The sequence below is a fragment of the Dermacentor variabilis genome, chromosome 5, assembly GCF_050947875.1.
Source record: "Dermacentor variabilis isolate Ectoservices chromosome 5, ASM5094787v1, whole genome shotgun sequence".
NCBI lineage: Eukaryota > Metazoa > Arthropoda > Arachnida > Ixodida > Ixodidae > Dermacentor > Dermacentor variabilis.
Window position 1 is genome coordinate 173891865 of NC_134572.1, and position 18386 is coordinate 173910250.

General features: G+C 42.5%; 1 protein-coding gene across 1 annotated transcript; it reads right to left on the reverse strand.

Annotated features, from left to right (window-relative positions):
- LOC142583343 (ubiquitin carboxyl-terminal hydrolase 2-like) lies at positions 1-18118 on the reverse strand. The gene is made up of 6 exons (XM_075693764.1): positions 17810-18118; positions 16982-17124; positions 12875-13019; positions 6367-6397; positions 3665-3753; positions 1-443 (listed from the first exon to the last, which is right to left on the reverse strand). Exons 1-6 carry the CDS (start codon positions 18101-18103, stop codon positions 375-377), a joined length of 771 nt encoding a protein of 256 aa, XP_075549879.1. The 5' UTR covers positions 18104-18118; the 3' UTR covers positions 1-374.
- Between the last annotated feature and the right edge of the window lie 268 nt (positions 18119-18386).

An 18386-nucleotide genomic window follows, 5' to 3' on the forward strand; every position in this document is an offset into this window, starting at 1 on the left:
TAGACGGAGAAAAGTTAAAAATGTCTTTATTTACTACACATATGGTTGGTTTGCTTGCCTCGGTAGCAACATTATACATTATTTATATATCTACACAAGATCACCCGGCGCCTTTTGCAGTTTTACAAACTAATTCTGTACAGCAAGGCATGCCACATCTCACAGAAGCATCAAGGAGCGACAGTGAAAAAAAATTCTGCATTATATACATCTAATTACGTCGTAATGGCCTTATAAGACTTCCGCATACCTGTTTCTGTGGCGTTATACCCTAAATAGAATACTATACGTAAAATAAATTTATTGTTGTACTGCCAACAAATATCACTTCTCGTATATTCTAATCAATATGCTAATCTCGCCAGGGCCAAGCCTTAGGAGTGGGAGGTGAACTGATGTCGCATATCCACAGACGTGTAGAAAAGTATGTATGCGTTTCTTTTCTGAAAAATGGAAAAAAAGAAGGAGAGCGAAATGAGCACGCGATAAGCAATGAAGAAAGCTGCTTTAATCAGAGACATAATGCTGTTGAAGACACTTCAGCATCATGAGTCAGTGGTCGTTGGCACTGGCTATTTGTACCATGTTACCGTGATTATGCACAACTGTCATATATTGTACTACAAGCTATATCATTGTGAAGAATTTGCTCAGCTGATAAAAAACAGCAAACTCCAGCTATTCCTTCAGCGCTGAACTCAATGAGACAGACGTTATTCTCCAAACAGCTCTAGAATTCGAGGTGCTTGGGGACTCCTTCAACTGGGTGCAAGGGCAATATGACAGCACTGATAATGATGGCACCATGATGACGGTAAGGTAATGACAATGACACATGTCATGGCATAAAGAAATGAACGGCACGAACCCCATTTCGAGTTTGTAAGTCCTGTCGTGGTAAAATGTTGTGTGTGGCATTCATGTTCTATGCGAGGTAACCCATTGCGGGTTAATTATTCTTTTACAAGAACCGTGCTCCTGTAGGCAGTTCCTTTTTAGTGCTATTGGAGTTTACAGTAGTAGAAAATGACTGAACATTAATGAATACAGCAAGAATATATGGCAAGCAATATTTTAGCTCACAAGTGCTTTACTTGCATGTACAGTAAACACACAAATACGCTATACAGTAAGAGATTTGAGAAAAATATATAGCAATATTTATGGCTATCAATATTGTTGTCCCAAAAACATGTTTCATCAGAAGAAGAAAAGACGCACCAGAAACGAGTAAGAAGAAACGCTTGAGCAGTCACTACAAGAAGAGGCAAGTCACACAGCCATACCGAAATCACAACTGCGTGCGCTCCGGCATACGGTATCATGCGAATCCCAACCAAAAGGGGAACCACAACTGAACGCAAAAGAAAACTTATTAGCACCTCTGAACTTCAGCCATGCAGGGCTATATCTAAGCTATCAAAAACACGATAGCAGTGGCTGTGAGAAAATTACAGCATCTCCTCCACGCACGCCTTGGAAGTAGCAGACGACGTGCACGTGACTACGCGAGTGAGTGCTCGGAAGTAAATGAGTCGAGCTGTGCGCTCCAGTGAGTGCAAACACAATTTCAAATGTCTTTGGGTGACTCCACAGAGATGGCAGCAGCTCTCAATGAGCAGTGGCGTTGAATATGCATAAGGTATCAAACATAAGACTGCTGCTGTACATGTATGGCAAAAGCCTTCATAGGGTTAAATGATGCACGGGTCACAGAACAACAGTGCATGCTGTCTCACAATGGAATGGAATGGGTGGATGTAGTAAACTGCCGCACATTAAAATTTCAACGACTCCAGTTGCAACTGGTACAAAGTCCATCAAGGGTGTCATAAAAGTTGTGGCCAAATGGCTGAGGTCAAGGCACTGCTGAGGCGTGGTGCTAGTGAGTCGTATAGCTTTAAAAAAAAACGATAACTGAGAATGCTCTAGCATTACAGCTAAAGAACCAGTTGATCCGCAGGCACTCTTGTGATCCGAGTAGATTTTCAAGGTGACATGTAGGAGTAAGGAAATCCAAATTTTGCCACAGGAGTGCATGAGCACAGCTGAGCTTGCACATTTATGGAATTCCGCAGTGAAAATATGCAGGAAGTGCACTCAATGTGGTTGCTGTTGACGGACTGCACCTGTCGTCACCACCGGCGTTGAGCACTATTACACATCGTGCAACAGACAATAAGCCATTTTGTTTTCATTTTCAGCTTTAACTCCACAGTTTTAACTCCACAGTAAGTTTTAACTCCACAGAAAGCAGTGACTGCTTTGTCTTTAACAGTGACATAACCAACATAAATTTCTTTTTTCAGAATGTGCGCCTGTGGCTCGCTCTTGCAGAAAACTCCTGTAGCTATAAGCAATAGTATGCCTTATGACATAGCATTGCTGCTATTGCGGACATGATGCTTCCTCTTCTGGCGGAGCACCAAAGAAAGCACCAAGTGAGATAGATAATATGAAAGAATAATAAAAGTTTATATCCTTCATGTTGACTGTGTCCGCCTGCCTATGACAATAAGCCTGTTATACAGAGTGACCATTTCTAAGTTTTACAGAATTTTTAAAGATGGCCTGTGGCAGATTGTATCATTCTTGAGCTCGAGCTTGAGTATTCGAAGAGGCGGCCATTACTAGCATGAGAAATCTAAACACATATTCAAATAATTAACAAAACATTAATAATTAACTTCTCAGTTAAGTTACTTAACAGCACATACTGACATTTACAAATTGTAGCCAGTGAGCTCACAAGATGTATCCACTTGCAATTAATTTCCAGGATGACACGAGTTTTGAGACTATTTCCTAAAGTGCAGAACAAAATACATGGGAACTCCAGTTGCCTTTAAGGCTCAATGCATAAACGAGAATTTTGTTAAAAAAGGTAAGTGGAACAAGACTGCATTTTTAGGGCAAGTTCGATGGCGCATATATCTCCAAACTGACATCATTCTGGAAATTCATTACTGCAAGTGGATACGCTCTTCAAGCTCACCGACTACAATTTGTAAATTGCAATATGTGCTGTAAGGTAATTAACTCAAAAAATAATTACTGGATCTTTATTAACTAGTTGAATATGTGTTTCGATTTCTCACGTAAGTAATGTCCGCCTCTCCAGATAATCCAACTCAAGGATTATAAGTATGTTATCTGCAACAGGCTATTTCAAAAAATTCCATAGGACTTAAAACTTTTCATCGTGTATTTATGGGGCAGGCAGGGTTTAATGTTATTTTTTCAAGACCCCGCTGTAGCTAATGCCTATGACAACGACTGGCAGACAGTGCTAGTCATAATGTTGGCTATGCACTGAACTAGCATAACACATTTTGCTTGCTTCCTTAGGCTCAGTTGAGAGGAAGTACGCAAACAGAGAAAAGTTTGCACGGGACAGTAACGGCAAGAATGTTACACTTCTTCACGACCCACACATGCAACCTGTGACAACGGAAGAGCTGAAGCTGTATGAGAGAGCACTGACGTGCAGAAGTCAACTTCTAGCCATTCACCTGGGCTGCAATGAAACTAGTTTACTTAATGAGGCCCATGGTCTAGAAACTTCCATCTCGAACTTTACCGATGGCTTTAATAGTGAGGACAACATGGCCTTCACATGCTGTAGCAATGCGCATAAAGATTGTTTTTAATTATCTGCACTCACATCAGATTCAGATAAAGTAACTTCCGTCACAGATGCATCGTCGTACATGTACCACTGGCCTCCAAGACCAGCACGGCAATAGGCAATATCTGTGGGGGAAGAACATTTAGTTAAACAGCGTTTTGAAGCCACACATTTTTTAACAAATGGCACACCAGATGACACTTTAACCTCACAGACTAAGTTACATAATGAATAAAGCTATTTAAAGCCACGTACTCCCGTAGTAATGTATGGAGGGTAAGTGATAAACTAGGCAAAATCACGCAAAGGATGCGCAACCTTCAGAAGACTTTGTTCTCGAGTACTGGATCATCATGCGTAACACACAGAAGAATGTCTTGCGTTCGCCAAGAACTCCCTGCTGTGCAATTATTTCAAGAATGTTGATTTTATACAATGGAACCTCCACTCTTTCCCTACCACGCCTATTGGGCATTAGTCCGCTAAGAATAGTTTTAGACGCCACTTTTGAAGCCTTCCGCATTGCTCATGGACGCACTGCGCTATCAGATGTGAAGGAAGAGAACTATGTTTTTTTTCTAAGCAGTTTGCTTTTTTCCCACCAGGTGGTAATTTTTTAATGTGCTTCGAAGTTTCGTGATCATCAAAGCAGAAAACAAAAATGGCCCTCTCCAAAAGCGGCGCACGCGCTTCGAAAGATCGCAGATCTCATGATTTCCATGCGTCTGCGGCTGATTTCATCGATGGATCGAGCAGCAGCGAGTCTGGGGATGCTGCCGTTTCATCAGACTTTGACTGTAAGAGCGACAATGATGCAAGCCAGTCCGGAACATCGGCGGCTGCAGGCCGGTACGCCAAAGTGTAGTGCTTGCACTTAAGCTTTTGTAGCAGTATACCTGTTCATTGCAATTTATTTTTTTGTATATAGTGCCTATTAGATGACAGTACATTTGACATATCTCATAATTTCTATTACATCTTTTTCTTAGTAGATACAAGTGTGTCCTCACGAACTTTGTTCAATTTTATGCCACAGTCTTGATTCTGGCAATTTATATCTTTTTAATGACATATATCTCATTACCAAAACCTTTATGCGTGAAAAGTGCATTCATTCTGCTCTTTATGTATTACATAAAATATTGAGTACAGTAGCTCCTTCAGAAAAAAGAAATTTGGCGGCACTTGCGAACAACACCTATTTTCCTCATGGCAGGGAAAGAATTAAGCCACCTATAGTCGGGTACAATTTTAGAAAAAAGGGGCGTTTACTCCTCCAAGGCAGATGCACACGAGCCTCGACCAACGAGTGCGCACTCTAGACTGACGTCACGAGCCGGACGGCTGGTGACTCCGCCGATGAGCTGCCTGAGCTTCGAATTGGGCCGATTCGTATCAGTCTTGTGAGTCTACCGCTCGTCAGAGTGAATTCCCAAACTGTTTGTGGTGGTCTACCATGCCGGAAATAATATTGCGAACTTACAATGCACCATTTGTGCCACGCGCATTTATTCTGAGCCGTGATCCCGCGACAAAAGATTGCAGCGAGCATCGCTGGCGCTGCGCTATGTGAACTGGCGAGACTACAGGCTTGAAAAAAAAAAAGAGAAGAAGAAAAGGAATGAAACCAAACAAACAAAAAACGAAAAAAACTAGCACATTTTTGAAAATAAGTTTGTGAAAACATAAAACCATAATAATATAAATTTTAAGCTACTTAAAGCTAAGAGTATTTATTTAAAACAATAAATGAAGCATTTTTTTTTTCCTGCCTCGATCTTCTTCTCGCCCCAGGTCTGTAATGGTTTCAATAAATTGTATTGTTTCTTTATAAGTACTTGTTAAATAGCAACTAATTTATTTTAAGCTCGGAAAGTGAGTAGTAAGTGTCGTGTACATGTAAACCAGCGTAAAAGCCATGCAGGGCTGCTCTTTCTACTTTTGTCCCTTGAAATGAAGCTAAAAAGTAGATGTCATGCAGCATTGTAGAAGACACAGGGTTATTTTTGTCTCGCAATCCGGCATGTGCTGTAGCATTCCAGCATGAGAGCTCTACCAAACCAGTCGTCAAAATACAAGGCAATCGGCTCTTGCACTTCGGTCACCTGGGCGGGGCCTGCCCTTTTGTTCTGAAGTTGCACCCAACTACCAGTAGCCAACTTGCACGCACAGTTGTGAGCAAATGTTTGCAGAAAACATGAGCAGTGGCCAAACTGCACTGACGCATTTGTTGACAATGTCATGCCTGTGTTCAACACTTGTGTGCTGTACATGTGAGTTTCCTTTTAATCTGATAGTTGGCTCTTACTGCACATCTAAATTCACCTAGAAATGCTTATTCCTGGTGACTAAATCAGCCTGTATAATTGAAAACATCCAAGTGTCAAAACTTGATAATCTAGAAGCACTAGAGTTACCAGACATTGCTTGGGAATGGCTCGATTGAAAATAGAATAATTAAGCATGGAAACGGTTAACGGGACAAACGACAGTTAAAGCTATATTATAACCTTGGCATTTTTGTACAGACTTGGCGGCCCAAACAACACAATTGCTGAACATAAACAACTGCTTAATACCATACAACTGCACAATAATATTTGTAAGTGGAGGGAAAAAAGGTGAGCTATGTGTCAGGAAAAAAGAAAGCTTAATGTGGGCTCTATTTTAGCAGAAGTTGAATGAAAACATTATATATTGAGCGTATTGAAAGGAACTGAATTGGATGGCCAACTTACAGTGCCCAGTAGCCAGTGTCCCGTAGTGGTTCTTTGAAACAGAGAAAGAACAAAACAGCAACATTTAGCAAATGATTGATGAAAGCCATATAGGGGGAAAATAAAATTAAGAAGAAAAAAAATCTTTGCACTCACAAGGAATGTTATTGGTATGCTGCTGTCACAATGAACTATGCAAGGGGCACGTTTGTGCCTCTTGTTCTGTATGGTTGTATTTATGTAGCGAGTACGAAACACGAAAAGGCCATGCACGAGTCCACAGCCTTCAACATTTACACAACCCTGTGACAATGTTAAGGTTTAGCACATGTGTATGCAATGCAGGCAGCATAAGAAGACACCTCAATTTTCTATAAATGGGCTCTGTAGCAGTACTATGATAATAAGCCTGAGTGCTGTGATATTTGTGCATGCTAAACTGTGCTGTTATAAACAAACGTAAACAATTTATTGCATGTGAATTTAATGAACCCAGCACTGTTTCCTTCCCATTATACATAATACCTGCCACAAGTTCCCAAAACAGAGCACACATTACAAAACTAGGATTAAAGTCATATGTTGGTCTGCTGGCCACAGGCACCTTGCTGAACTAACAGCACATAGACATATGTGGCTCCACAATCCTCTGTACTCTATACCCAAAAAATAGAGTCAGTAACAGTGACCACAGCACCGTCACATAGCAATATGTCCAAGCATGCATGAATATTCAAAATTTTGAAATATTTGGTTAAATAGTATACTACTTGGTATCAAATTCTGTTTTAATTTCAATATTTGAAGTTTCTGAAGTATTCAGGACAAACGAATAGTTTTAGAATGTGTACCAATGAAAGTTCCACTTTGAATGAGCAAGGCACATTGTCATTGACATGGCTCATAGAAAAAAAAAGAAGTCAATGTCAAAGAATTCGTTTGCAGTCAGTCACCGACATTTCTGACCTACTCAACTATTTGAACGTCTCCATGGCACCGCTATCGAACCACAGTAGAACGGCAGACAAAGTTTCAGGTCCCATACAGTGTCTCACTGGACTTTTCAGATGCATGCATAATGCAAAAAAAAAAAATGGAAGCCATGAAGAAAGTTGGTGCGTTCAAGTTAAACCCCACACACTCATTTTCCGAGGGCTGTACAGCCACTGTGAATACATCTCTGCCAACTCGGCACCAAACCTTAACCTTGGTCACCAACAGCTGGCAAAGTAGCTCAGAAGGATTGACTGTTGGCATCATGCGCACTGTAGCGCAAGCAGAACACACAAGGTGAAAGAAAGACGGGGACACAGCAGTGGTTAGGCCTAACAATGCTGTTTATAGCAGCCAAGGCAGTGGGCCATGACTATGCCATGGCGAAAATTTGCTGCTGGCTCATGTGGGGTTGGGCGGCAAAATGTCACGCAAAGTTTGCCACTCATCAAGTGGCTCACTGGTGATCAGACCTGGGATTACATGTGTGGGCTAGACTGAGAGTTGTAGAAGCAGTGCTTGGGACCATGGGCGAACAGTTGATAACTACAGCAAGCAGGCCTACCAAGTTTGTTTGTGGGCCTACTGGATAAATAAGCTTGCGTGTAGGCAGAAAGTACTGATATGAACTTGCACTAGATAGCCTAAACTGCTGGCATCATGCAATCAACGTTGCATGTGACATCTGACCTTTGTGAAATTTAGCGGGACAAGCAAATAAAACCCCCCTCACCCTAAAATATCGAAACTACTATAATACGGCAAGTAAGATTGAACTGAGCAAAAGTCTGTAAAAGTAATTTATGTACTGCTGACATCGTAAAATATGTTGAATTGTGTTTTTGTATAACAATACTTAGCACTCATAGAGGCATTACATAATCACAGAGTACAGGACACTTACGTAAATATCTTGGAAGATATCTACAGATATTCCACACCTACCTTAATTCTACACAAGAAAAGTAGGAAGATACCTATAAAGAAAGGGGTCAGACACGGAGACACAATCTCTCCAATGCTATTCACTGCATGCTTGGAAGAATCATTCAAGTTATTAAACTGGGAAGGCTTAGGCGTAAGGATCAACGGCAAATATCTCAACAACCTTCGGTTTGCAGATGATGTTGTCCTGTTCAGCAACACTAGGGATGAGTTACAACGAATGATTGAGGGTCTTTACAGAGAAAGTATAAGAGTGCGGTTGAAGATTAATATGCAGAAGACAATCTTCAATAGCTAGGCAAAGAAACAAGAGCCCAGGATTGCCAGTCAGCCTGTAGTCTGTGAAGCAGCGTGTTTCTCTAGGTCACTTACAGGGGATCCCGATCAGGTGAAGGAAATTTTATCATCACCATCATCAGTCTGGTTATGCCCACTGCAGGGCAATGGCCTCTCCCATACTTCTCCAACTACCCCGGTCATGCACTAATTGTGGCCATGTTGTCCCTGCAAACTTCTTAATCTCATCCGCCCACTTAACTTTTTGCTGCCCCCTGCTACGCTTCCCTTCCCTTGGAATCCAGTCCGTAACCCTTAATGACTATCGGTTATCTTCCCTCCTCATTACATGTCCTGCCCATGCCCCCCCCCCCCATTTCTTTTTCTTGATTTCAACTAAGATGTCATTAACTCGAGTTTGTTCCCTCACCCAATCAGCTCTTTTCTTATTCCTTAACGTTACACCTATCATTCTTCTTTCCATAGCTCATTGCGTCGTCCTCAATTTGAGTAGAACCCTTTTCGTAAGCCTCCAGGTCTCTGCCCCGTAGGTGAGTACTGGTAAGACACAGCTGTTATACACTTTTCTCTTCAGGGATAATGGCAACCTGCTGTTCATGATCTGAGAATGCCTGCCAAACGCACCCCAGCCCATTATTATCATTCTGATTATTTCAGTCTCATGATCTGGATCCGTGGTCACTACCTGCCCTAAGTAGATGTATTCCCTTACCACTTCCAGTGCCTCGCTATCTATCGTAAACTGCTCTTCTCTTCTGAGACTGTTAAACATTACTTTAGTTTTCTGCAGATTCATTTTAGACCCACCCTTCTGCTTTGCCTCTCCAGGTCAGTGAGCATGCATTGCAATTGGTCCCCTGAGTTACTAAGCAAGGCAATATCATCAGCGAACCGCAAGTTACCAAGGTATTCTCCATTAACACTTATCCCCAATTATTCTTAATTCAGGTCTCTGAATACCTCCTGTAAACACGCTGTGAATAGCATTGGAGAGATTGTATCTCCCTGCCTGACGCCCTTCTTTATTGGGATTTTGTTGCTTTCTTTGTGGAGGACTACGGTGGCTATGGAGCGCTATATATATCTTTAAGAATTTTCACATACGGCTTGTCTACACCCTGATTCCGTAATGCCTGCATGACTGCTGAGGTTTCGACTGAATCAAACGCGTTCCAGTAATCAAAGCTACATATAAGGGTTGGTTATATTACGCACATTTCTCTATCACCTGATTGATAGTGTGAATATGGTCCATTGTTGAGTAGCATTTACGAAATCCTGCCTGGTCCTTTGGTTGAGAGAAGTCTGAGGTGTTCGTGATTCTATTTGCGATTACCTTAGTAAATGCTTTGTAGGTAACGGACAGTAAGCTGATCACTCTATAATTTTTCAAGTCTTTGGCATCCACTTTCTTACGGATTAAGATTATGTTGGAGTTTTTCCAAGATTCCGGTACGCTAGAGATCATGAGGCATTGTGTATACAGGGTGGGCAGTTTTTCGAGAACAATCTGCCCCCCATCCTTCAACAAATCTGCTGTTACCTGATCCTCCCCAGCTGCCTTCCCCCTTTGCATAGCTCCCAAGGCTTTCTTTACTTCTACTGGCGTTACTTTTGGGATGTCAAATTCCTCTAGACTATTCCCTCTTCCATTATCGTCGTGGGTGCCACTGGTACTGTATATATCTCTATAGAAATCCTCAGCCACTTGAACTGTCTCATCCATATTAGTAATGATTTTGCCGGCTTTGTCTCTTAACGCATACATCTGATTCTTTCCAATTACTAGTTTCTTCTTCACTGCTTTTAGGCTTCCTCCGTTCCTGAGAGCATGTTCAATTCTATTTATATTATACTTCCTTATGTCAGCCGTCTTACGCTTGTTGATTAACTTGGAAAGTTGTGCCAGTTCTATTTTAGCTGTAGGGTTAGAGGTGAAGGAAATTTACACAAGAATGAAAATGTGTTGGAGTGCATACGTCAGGCATTGCTAGATCCTGACTGGAAGCTTGCCACTATCATTGAAAAGAAAGGTGTACTATCAATGCATCCTACCAGTGCTAACATACGGGGTAGAAACTTGGAGATTGACAAAGAAGCTTGAGAACAAGTTAAGGACTGCACAAAGAGCGATGGAACAAAAAATGTTAGGCATAACGTTAAGAGATCGGAAGATAGTGGTGTGGATCAGAGAGCAAACTGGGATAGCCAATATTCTAATTGACATTAACCCTTTCAGGGTCAATGACATAAATATACGGCACCGCAAACAAGTTCAACATGGTCGATGCCGTATATTTGCGGCGCCGTCTGTACGTTTAAAAAGAGCACCAATTTCCATATTTTTTCTTTCCTGGCATGTGCTGCCACTATGTGAGAACACAGGGAATTTTTTTCTCGCGCCTCCCTCTCTCGGTTTTCGTTGCATGGTTTGTTTTAAAGTTAATTTGCTCCGGCGCGTGTATATATACTACTGCTCGTGCACTGGCACGCGGATGGGCAGGCGGCAGTTTGGGTTTTGTTCCGCGGACGATTTTGGCTTCTTGCACTTACAAAACTGATGGCTATCTCATTACTAATCGCTCAAAGGGCGACCACCTGTCTCTCGCTAGTTTAGTGCTCACAGGGGTGAGCATAGGAAGGGTGCCGCTGTGCATGCGTTTCCTTTATTTCGGAGGGGGGGGGGGGGGGGACTCACGAAATCTAATTGCGTCTGGTTGGCGATAAGATGAAGATTAGCGGAAGTCTGTCACAGGTTTTGCTTTTTTTGAAAGGCACACAACCACACAGTTTTTATTTAGTGCGCTCACCTACGCAGTTCGATTACACTATGGACGTAAATATTAGAGTAAGAGCAGGAAAATTTGAGCCTTGAGGAACATTCTCATGTGCACATTTTCTAAGCCATGAATGTGTATAACAATGCATCAAATTTAAATTCTTATAAGCTTATTTCCTTTCTTATTGTTGTTATTCATGAATAAAGGGTACATACATACCAAAGCAAAATATTTTTTCTTACTTTGCGGTCACCCTAGAAAAATTAGGGTAAATTTTTTTCGAAATAGGTCCCTAAAAAGAATTTGAAACTGCAATAAAAAGAATTGACCCTGGGCGGTTGCATATGGCGAAAAACATCAACCCTGAAACGGTTAAGAGAAAAAAATGGAGCTGGGAAGGCCATGTAATGCGTAGGATGGATAACCGGTGGACCATTAGAGTTACAGAATGGATGCCAAGAGAAGGGAAGTGCAGTCGAGGACGGTAGTAAATTAGGTGGGGTGATGAAATTAGGAAACTCGCAGGTGGAAGTAGGAATCGGTTGGCGCAGCACTGGGGTAGTTGGACTTGATCGCAGGGAGAGGCCTTCGTTTTGCAATGAACACAAAATAGGCTGCTGATGATGATGATTTGCGAGAAACATTTCAGATTCACTCGATTACATTTGATAATTTCTTATACCCTTGTTATAACCCTGATGGCTGGCTAACAGACACTCTAGAGTATGGGCCTTAGACTTTCTGTTTAGCCTTGCAAGCTTCTAGAGTACCATGTTTCCACTAATAAAAATTATTATTATTACTATTATTATGTTGAGGTTTGACTTACAAACTAGAAAGAGCATTCCCCATCTACATTAGCACCGTGCTTTCCGCATTATTCCCAAGTCATGATGGGCGTGCCCAAACAGAGAAAGAAAGCGACTAAATTGACCAAGAAGCCATCTTGTAAACAGAATGAAAAAAATTCTGAACAATAAAAAAAAGGACCTCACAAATGCTCACTATCAACTAGGCTTCACTTGGAGAAACAAGCTTTTTAAACCTTGGTGAAGTCGATAATCTGGGGAAATCTCATCTGCTAGGAAAGTTGTGAAGAAAGCAGGTTAGACATACACTAAGGTGAAAAAATATATTGAAAAGTGGGCAATTTAGCCCCCGCAAGAGAGCCTGGTGTCTCATTTTGTACATTTAAAAATGAATTTATTTCCTGCTTTTTTAAAATTTCTTCTGACAGTAGCAACTCCAGCTGATGTACAGTATAATTCACTGAGAACATAAAATTAGTATTTCTGGACCGATTGCACCTTAGTTTAGTCACCAAAGCCTCTGCGATATTTTTTTTTTACTGTTTTAGGTATGCGCCGCATCAAGCACTTCTTTTCCCATGAAGGTGATGATGCAATCAAGTCATGATGGTTTGTATAGTACTAGTTAGGTGTGGATTGCCCTGCACATGCACGGCCATGTATGAGACATGCCGCGGGGGGGGGGGGGGGGGTTGGAGTGCTTACCAGGAATGCGTAGAGGTGGTAGGGTGGCCTGCGCTGGGTGTCCACCCGCGTGTGGTCCACGTAGGAGTTCATGTCAAAGCTGTTGACCGGGAAGTGCACGTACGTCTGCAGCTTCTTGCTCTGCCATGCAGTCTCACACCGGAACCTGGTGGCAACGATGAACACGGCAGTGTGTGACCCCCGACGCCAAGCACCACGTCATTTGCCACAGTTGTTCCGAAAGGGGTATTCAACTGAGCTTAACTGCTTAGTAGCTAAAACGACTTTAAAGTGGCCCTGCGACACTTTCTTTAGGGCCACACGTTTTTGCTCTATTCTCAGCACATAAAAGCAGTACTAAGAGCAAAAACAACTGTGGTAGTTAATGCAAAACCCTGGTTATCAGTTGCAGAAACCTTAAAATACAAGCAAAATGAGAGTTACCCTCGACTCAAAATTTTGCAGTTCTGGATGCCACATTTCACTCTCCCATGAAGAAGAACTGTTGTTCTCAACAGCAACAGGCCACTGATGTTGCGGTTGGCGTGCCATGGTTGTAAAGGCTGCTCAGGTTGTTCATGGCATCATTTATGTAGTTACGACAACGTCCATGAAATGGAAGTTGGCACACCATGAGCGGAGTATGGATGGCATCGTTTCCACAGTTACAACACCTTTCGTGTGGCTGTCGTGATAATTAGGTGGCAAATTAAAATGCTGTAAAACGCAACATACTTTTTATCTGCAGTACTCGCAATACTATGTGAACATATATTCCAGATTACACATCTAACCAATGATCACAGTGCCACAGGTCGATGTCGTGTACGTTGCGCAAAGTGCAACAGCAATTTTGGTTTTAATTCAGTCACACCGTAATACATCAAATCACGCATCGTGATGACGCTATTAGTGCCACCAAACAGGCTTTTCCTGGTACAATGAGTAATCAGTGTTTCTGCAGCACGCCACCCCTTGTGACAAAGCATTTCATTCCTGAATGGTTTTAAGAAAGAATGAATGTGTAAAAAATGTCCTTGATTTAACTATATCTTTGTATCTAAAGCCGTGGTCTGATCTTGATGATCAGTAGCAAGGAGCAAGAGGACAGCAGGATATTGCAGAGCGTGAATCCCAATGTGGTTATGGTAAATGCCATAAAAGTGTATTTTGTCTTCCTTCAGTCCTTTGGCTCCAGTTAAGCTATTGAAACTCACTCTAGCCATTCCTATCAAGTTCCAAGATTGCCAACGCGACAAAAGGAGCAGGCTGGCTTTCTGAAGAGAAGGAAGGTCCATGACAAAAACTGACACTGCTATGGATGTTCTTCGTTAATAACAGTGAAGTGTGTGCCAAGGAGTCTACACTAGACTCTCAATATAGTTAAAAATTTCACAATTTAAAATTTTGGTTAGCTGAAATAAATCTCTATATTTCGGTTGGCCTATTATGTTTCAAAGCATTATGGAAATTGATTCGTACAAAACAAAGGGGGATTCAGACTCATTTAATGTCTATGCGCTTAAGCTTGCATGTGGGCAGAAAGCTTCGAACTGCACAAATCTGTGCGCGTGAACACGCATATCCAAAATGATCTGCGTGCCTTTTGGTGGCTAGGCAGCCAGACCTTCGCACATGCTTTTGTGCTTTCCATATGCGTTGCTTTCGTTGTTCCCTCTGTCTGCATCGCGTTAGTCATTTCGATCGTTTCTGTCAACCTGGACGAACCTCGTACCATGTGCACTGTGGTACTGCTAAGCATGTCAAGACACTGCGCACGACTGGGTCATTCACCGAATATAGCGAATATTTTAAAAAAGTCACAGTTTTGCCAGAAAAGCAAACCATTGATAGCGATAGCAAAGTGTTAGACAATTACGCAAAGCAAGATTTGTAGTTTTACTGGACATATAAATTGCAGTAAACATTCGCTTACTAGTCAAGTCAACAAGCGCGGTGTCACATATGCATGGGCAAACATGAACAGACCTCCCTCGATGACCGCGAACACTCTCCATCAGGAGGCTGACGTGAGGAAAAGGGGCAGCAGCAGCGAGCAAATTGCCCTTCGTACTGCCTCTCTCTTAACGCAAACAAGGTGTGCGAGATCACAGAGCACACGAAGCCGTCGGCCCTTCATACTCTAGCCTTTGTACCCACTGCAGATTACCTCCAAGATAGGGCACGTGCGGCTACACTCAGCCAGTTGCAGCCACAGTCGGTCTAGAGAAGACGCACGCTAACGTGCCTCCTGACACAGTAACACGTTAACATGCTAACATGCAAACGCATGCTCACCTCCCCCTCACTTCCCCCATCTGCGCCCAATCTCCCCTCTCTGTGTGTGCAAGAAGATGCATCAAGTCACCATACTTCTAGACTCACCCTCGCACGCTTTCTCTCGTACCTACAGCATACAGTGCGCAGCCATGATCTTACTGCACTTGGACCTTATTATGGAACATCACATTGATGTCGATGCCGAAGGCAAAAAATTTGCCCACAGTGTCCACATAACTGCTATTGCAATAAAACTGAATAGTAAATATTTCATTCATATTTATATATTTGAGTACTCCCACACCCTTAGTAGTATATACCCGCTCATGTATTAAGCTAATATTCTGCTTTGGAGCACATGCTGCTCAACTTGACATGGTTCAAAGAAGGAAGTAAAGAAGTGAAAACAAAATACCGCTAGCGTGACACCTCATTAACCCTTTCTCTACCGTAGACGAGCAGAGCTCGTCCGCACGGTTTGTACTGCTCCCACCGAAGGCAAGGTGGGCTCGTCCACGCTAGAACAAGGCTTGTGCACTGCCGCAGTCAAGCTACCGTGAAGAATTCTGTCTAGTTCTTTTTGGCTTCAACAGATGGCACAGTAAAAAAATTTAAAAACACAGTCAAAGCTTTCATTTTGGCTTAGTAACGTTTTGATACTGGCAACTGGGACTTAAATATGCCATACTCCTCTGTGCTTGCTGGAAATGGCTCCGCTCCAGAAAAAAAAGGAAAATAAAAATGTTTGTTTGCGAAAGATTTCTCCGACTCAGACAGTGAAGAAGAGGTTCAATTTTCCTCTGAGACAGGCAGCGACGATACTGAGCAGCATATTTTTTCTGAGCCATCGGATTTGGACGACGACAGTGGCTCAACATGTCAGCAGTGAACAAGCTTTGTTTTCATGGCCGCGCCTGGCATAAAGGTACCTGTGACAGAGGACGGGAACTGTGCGCCATATTTTGAATTGTTTCTAACGAAGGAACCAACAGATTGCATTCTCCGTGAAGCCAATAACTACACGTACCTGGTGAGAGGAATGTGGAGTAGCACTCTGCACTATTCCGTGCTTTGAAATGTACCACACCAAGTCTACAATTCAGCGATCTGACATCCTTTGCCACAAGCATGAGCTCCACTTGTCATATTGTTTTTGAATTTCCAAAGAGGCATTGTTTGCAACGAGGACTACAGAAAGTCGGAGACTCTCCGCTGTGCAGTGAAGCCAATCCTCTCTTCATACTTAAAAAAAAAATATTTTGCATGTATATTACAAATAAAGTGCTTTTAAGTATATTTTTGGTTGTTTTAAAATGCGTAGAATTATTTAGACAAATAAAAATATAGGTATTTTTGTATTATTTTTGGCCAGAAAACTCAGTAGGTCATTGTGATGCCACAAATTTCTGACAGCACCAACTTGGGTCTAGCAGAGAAGAACCACAATAAGTTCCACAAGAGCCAAAGACTTCCCAAAGCAAGTTCTGACAAATGTATTGGTACAAAAATGGTGCATATAGAAGAAAATACTTTGACTTTCATGATGTCACACTAAAGTACAGGTGCCAAGATTTGGGCACAATATTCTGGAAGTGTAAATTTGACTTTCAATTTCTTCAGTAATAATGAACATTTTGCTGCCAAATTAAGACAGTAAAGTTCTGCTACAATAGTTCACCAGTCTCAAATAGTTATATGTTGCTCTTTAATGTTCTTATAATTAGCAGAAAAATGATGAATAAGGTGCTGAATTAATTAGTAGAGATAACAGAATGTGGTGCATTGTATACCATCAGCTGCAGAACGGACATCACAGAGACGATGCCAGCTGGAAATGAGCATACTCACCGATTAAACTGTACAATGAGGATCTTGGGCAACCTGGCTATGATCATGCGTTTCTCGGCCCTGCGCTTCTGCTTGCACGTTGGGCAGTCCCATGCCGCCTCTCCCGACATGCTCTCAGTTTCTAGGAAGAGCTTGAGGCAGTCCTGCGTAACAAGAGGCTCCTGCTCCCCAATTTGCTCATGGCCGCTATGCACATAAAAAACACTCGTGCGCAAGGGTGTCTGCCAAATGTACGTGTTCGCACACATTTGCCTAGGTCTCACTAACGCTTTTGCCAAACATGCTTGCATGGGTGCCTGCAATGTGCGTTTTTATGTGCTAACAGAAAGTACCGGTGTGACTATGGGTGTGACTGTGGTCATTTGTTTGCGTTAAAGGGACATTAAAGAGAAAATAATTTCAGCTGTATTACTAAATGACCTTTCTACACAAAGCCACTCTTACGGTGAGGAGAGGCTTGGTAAACCAGAAAAGAGGCAAAAATAAAATACAGCTAACAACATTGTCTTTTTTTCATTAACCTGCTGTGATGTCATGCCTTTTGATTACATCTGCTTGGGTCTAGTTATTTTTGATCAGCAAAGATAGAATGCATAGTATACTTCATCAGTGTAAACTGATTCATAGTTTCTCTTTAGTGTCCGTTTAAGAGATCTGAGCTCTGTAAGAGGCTGCATGATGGTGCCCCACTTTTCACTTCACATTTATGTGCATACGCACACCCATGCGTGCCCACATACGTGCACACGCACATGCATGCTTGCTTGTTTGGCTCCATTTGACTTTCCGTCAACAAGAAGCTGCTTGCCTTAGAGTAGCCCCGCTTACCTGTAGGTAGCAGACGGACCCGCTGACAGCTGGAATGGGCAGCGAAAGGCAGGAGAACACTTCGAAGCTGCTCGATGACTTGCGGCACACCAGGCATGTCAGATTGGACACCAGCAGGCCCTCGAACAGGTCCGACACCACTGAGAGGTGCCGGTCCAAGTGCTGGCACCAAAAGCGGTTGATGCGCCCGTTCAGAGACAGGTTCGCTTCGTCTGCGGGTGGCAGAGGTGCAGGGGCACCCTTGCGATGTAGTGCCTGTGAACGGTCACCAGAAGGTTGCAGGCACTGTTTCATGGTTTAATGACGCAAAGCAGTACTGGCGCAAAGAGAGATGCCGCAGTGTGAGGCTCGGGATAAATTTTGACCAAACGGAGCGCTTAAAGTGCACTCAAACATTGGCACACAAGCATTTTCAGACACCAGCTTCCGACCAGAATGTGGACACGGTGGCAAAATCAAACAAGCAACCTCGCACTCGCACCAGAATCCCACAGACAACGAGCAGTTTCTAGGCAGAAAATAAAAAAAGGAGACATTGATGTTTAAAAAACAGCGTGTTCCTTAATTGATTTTCATC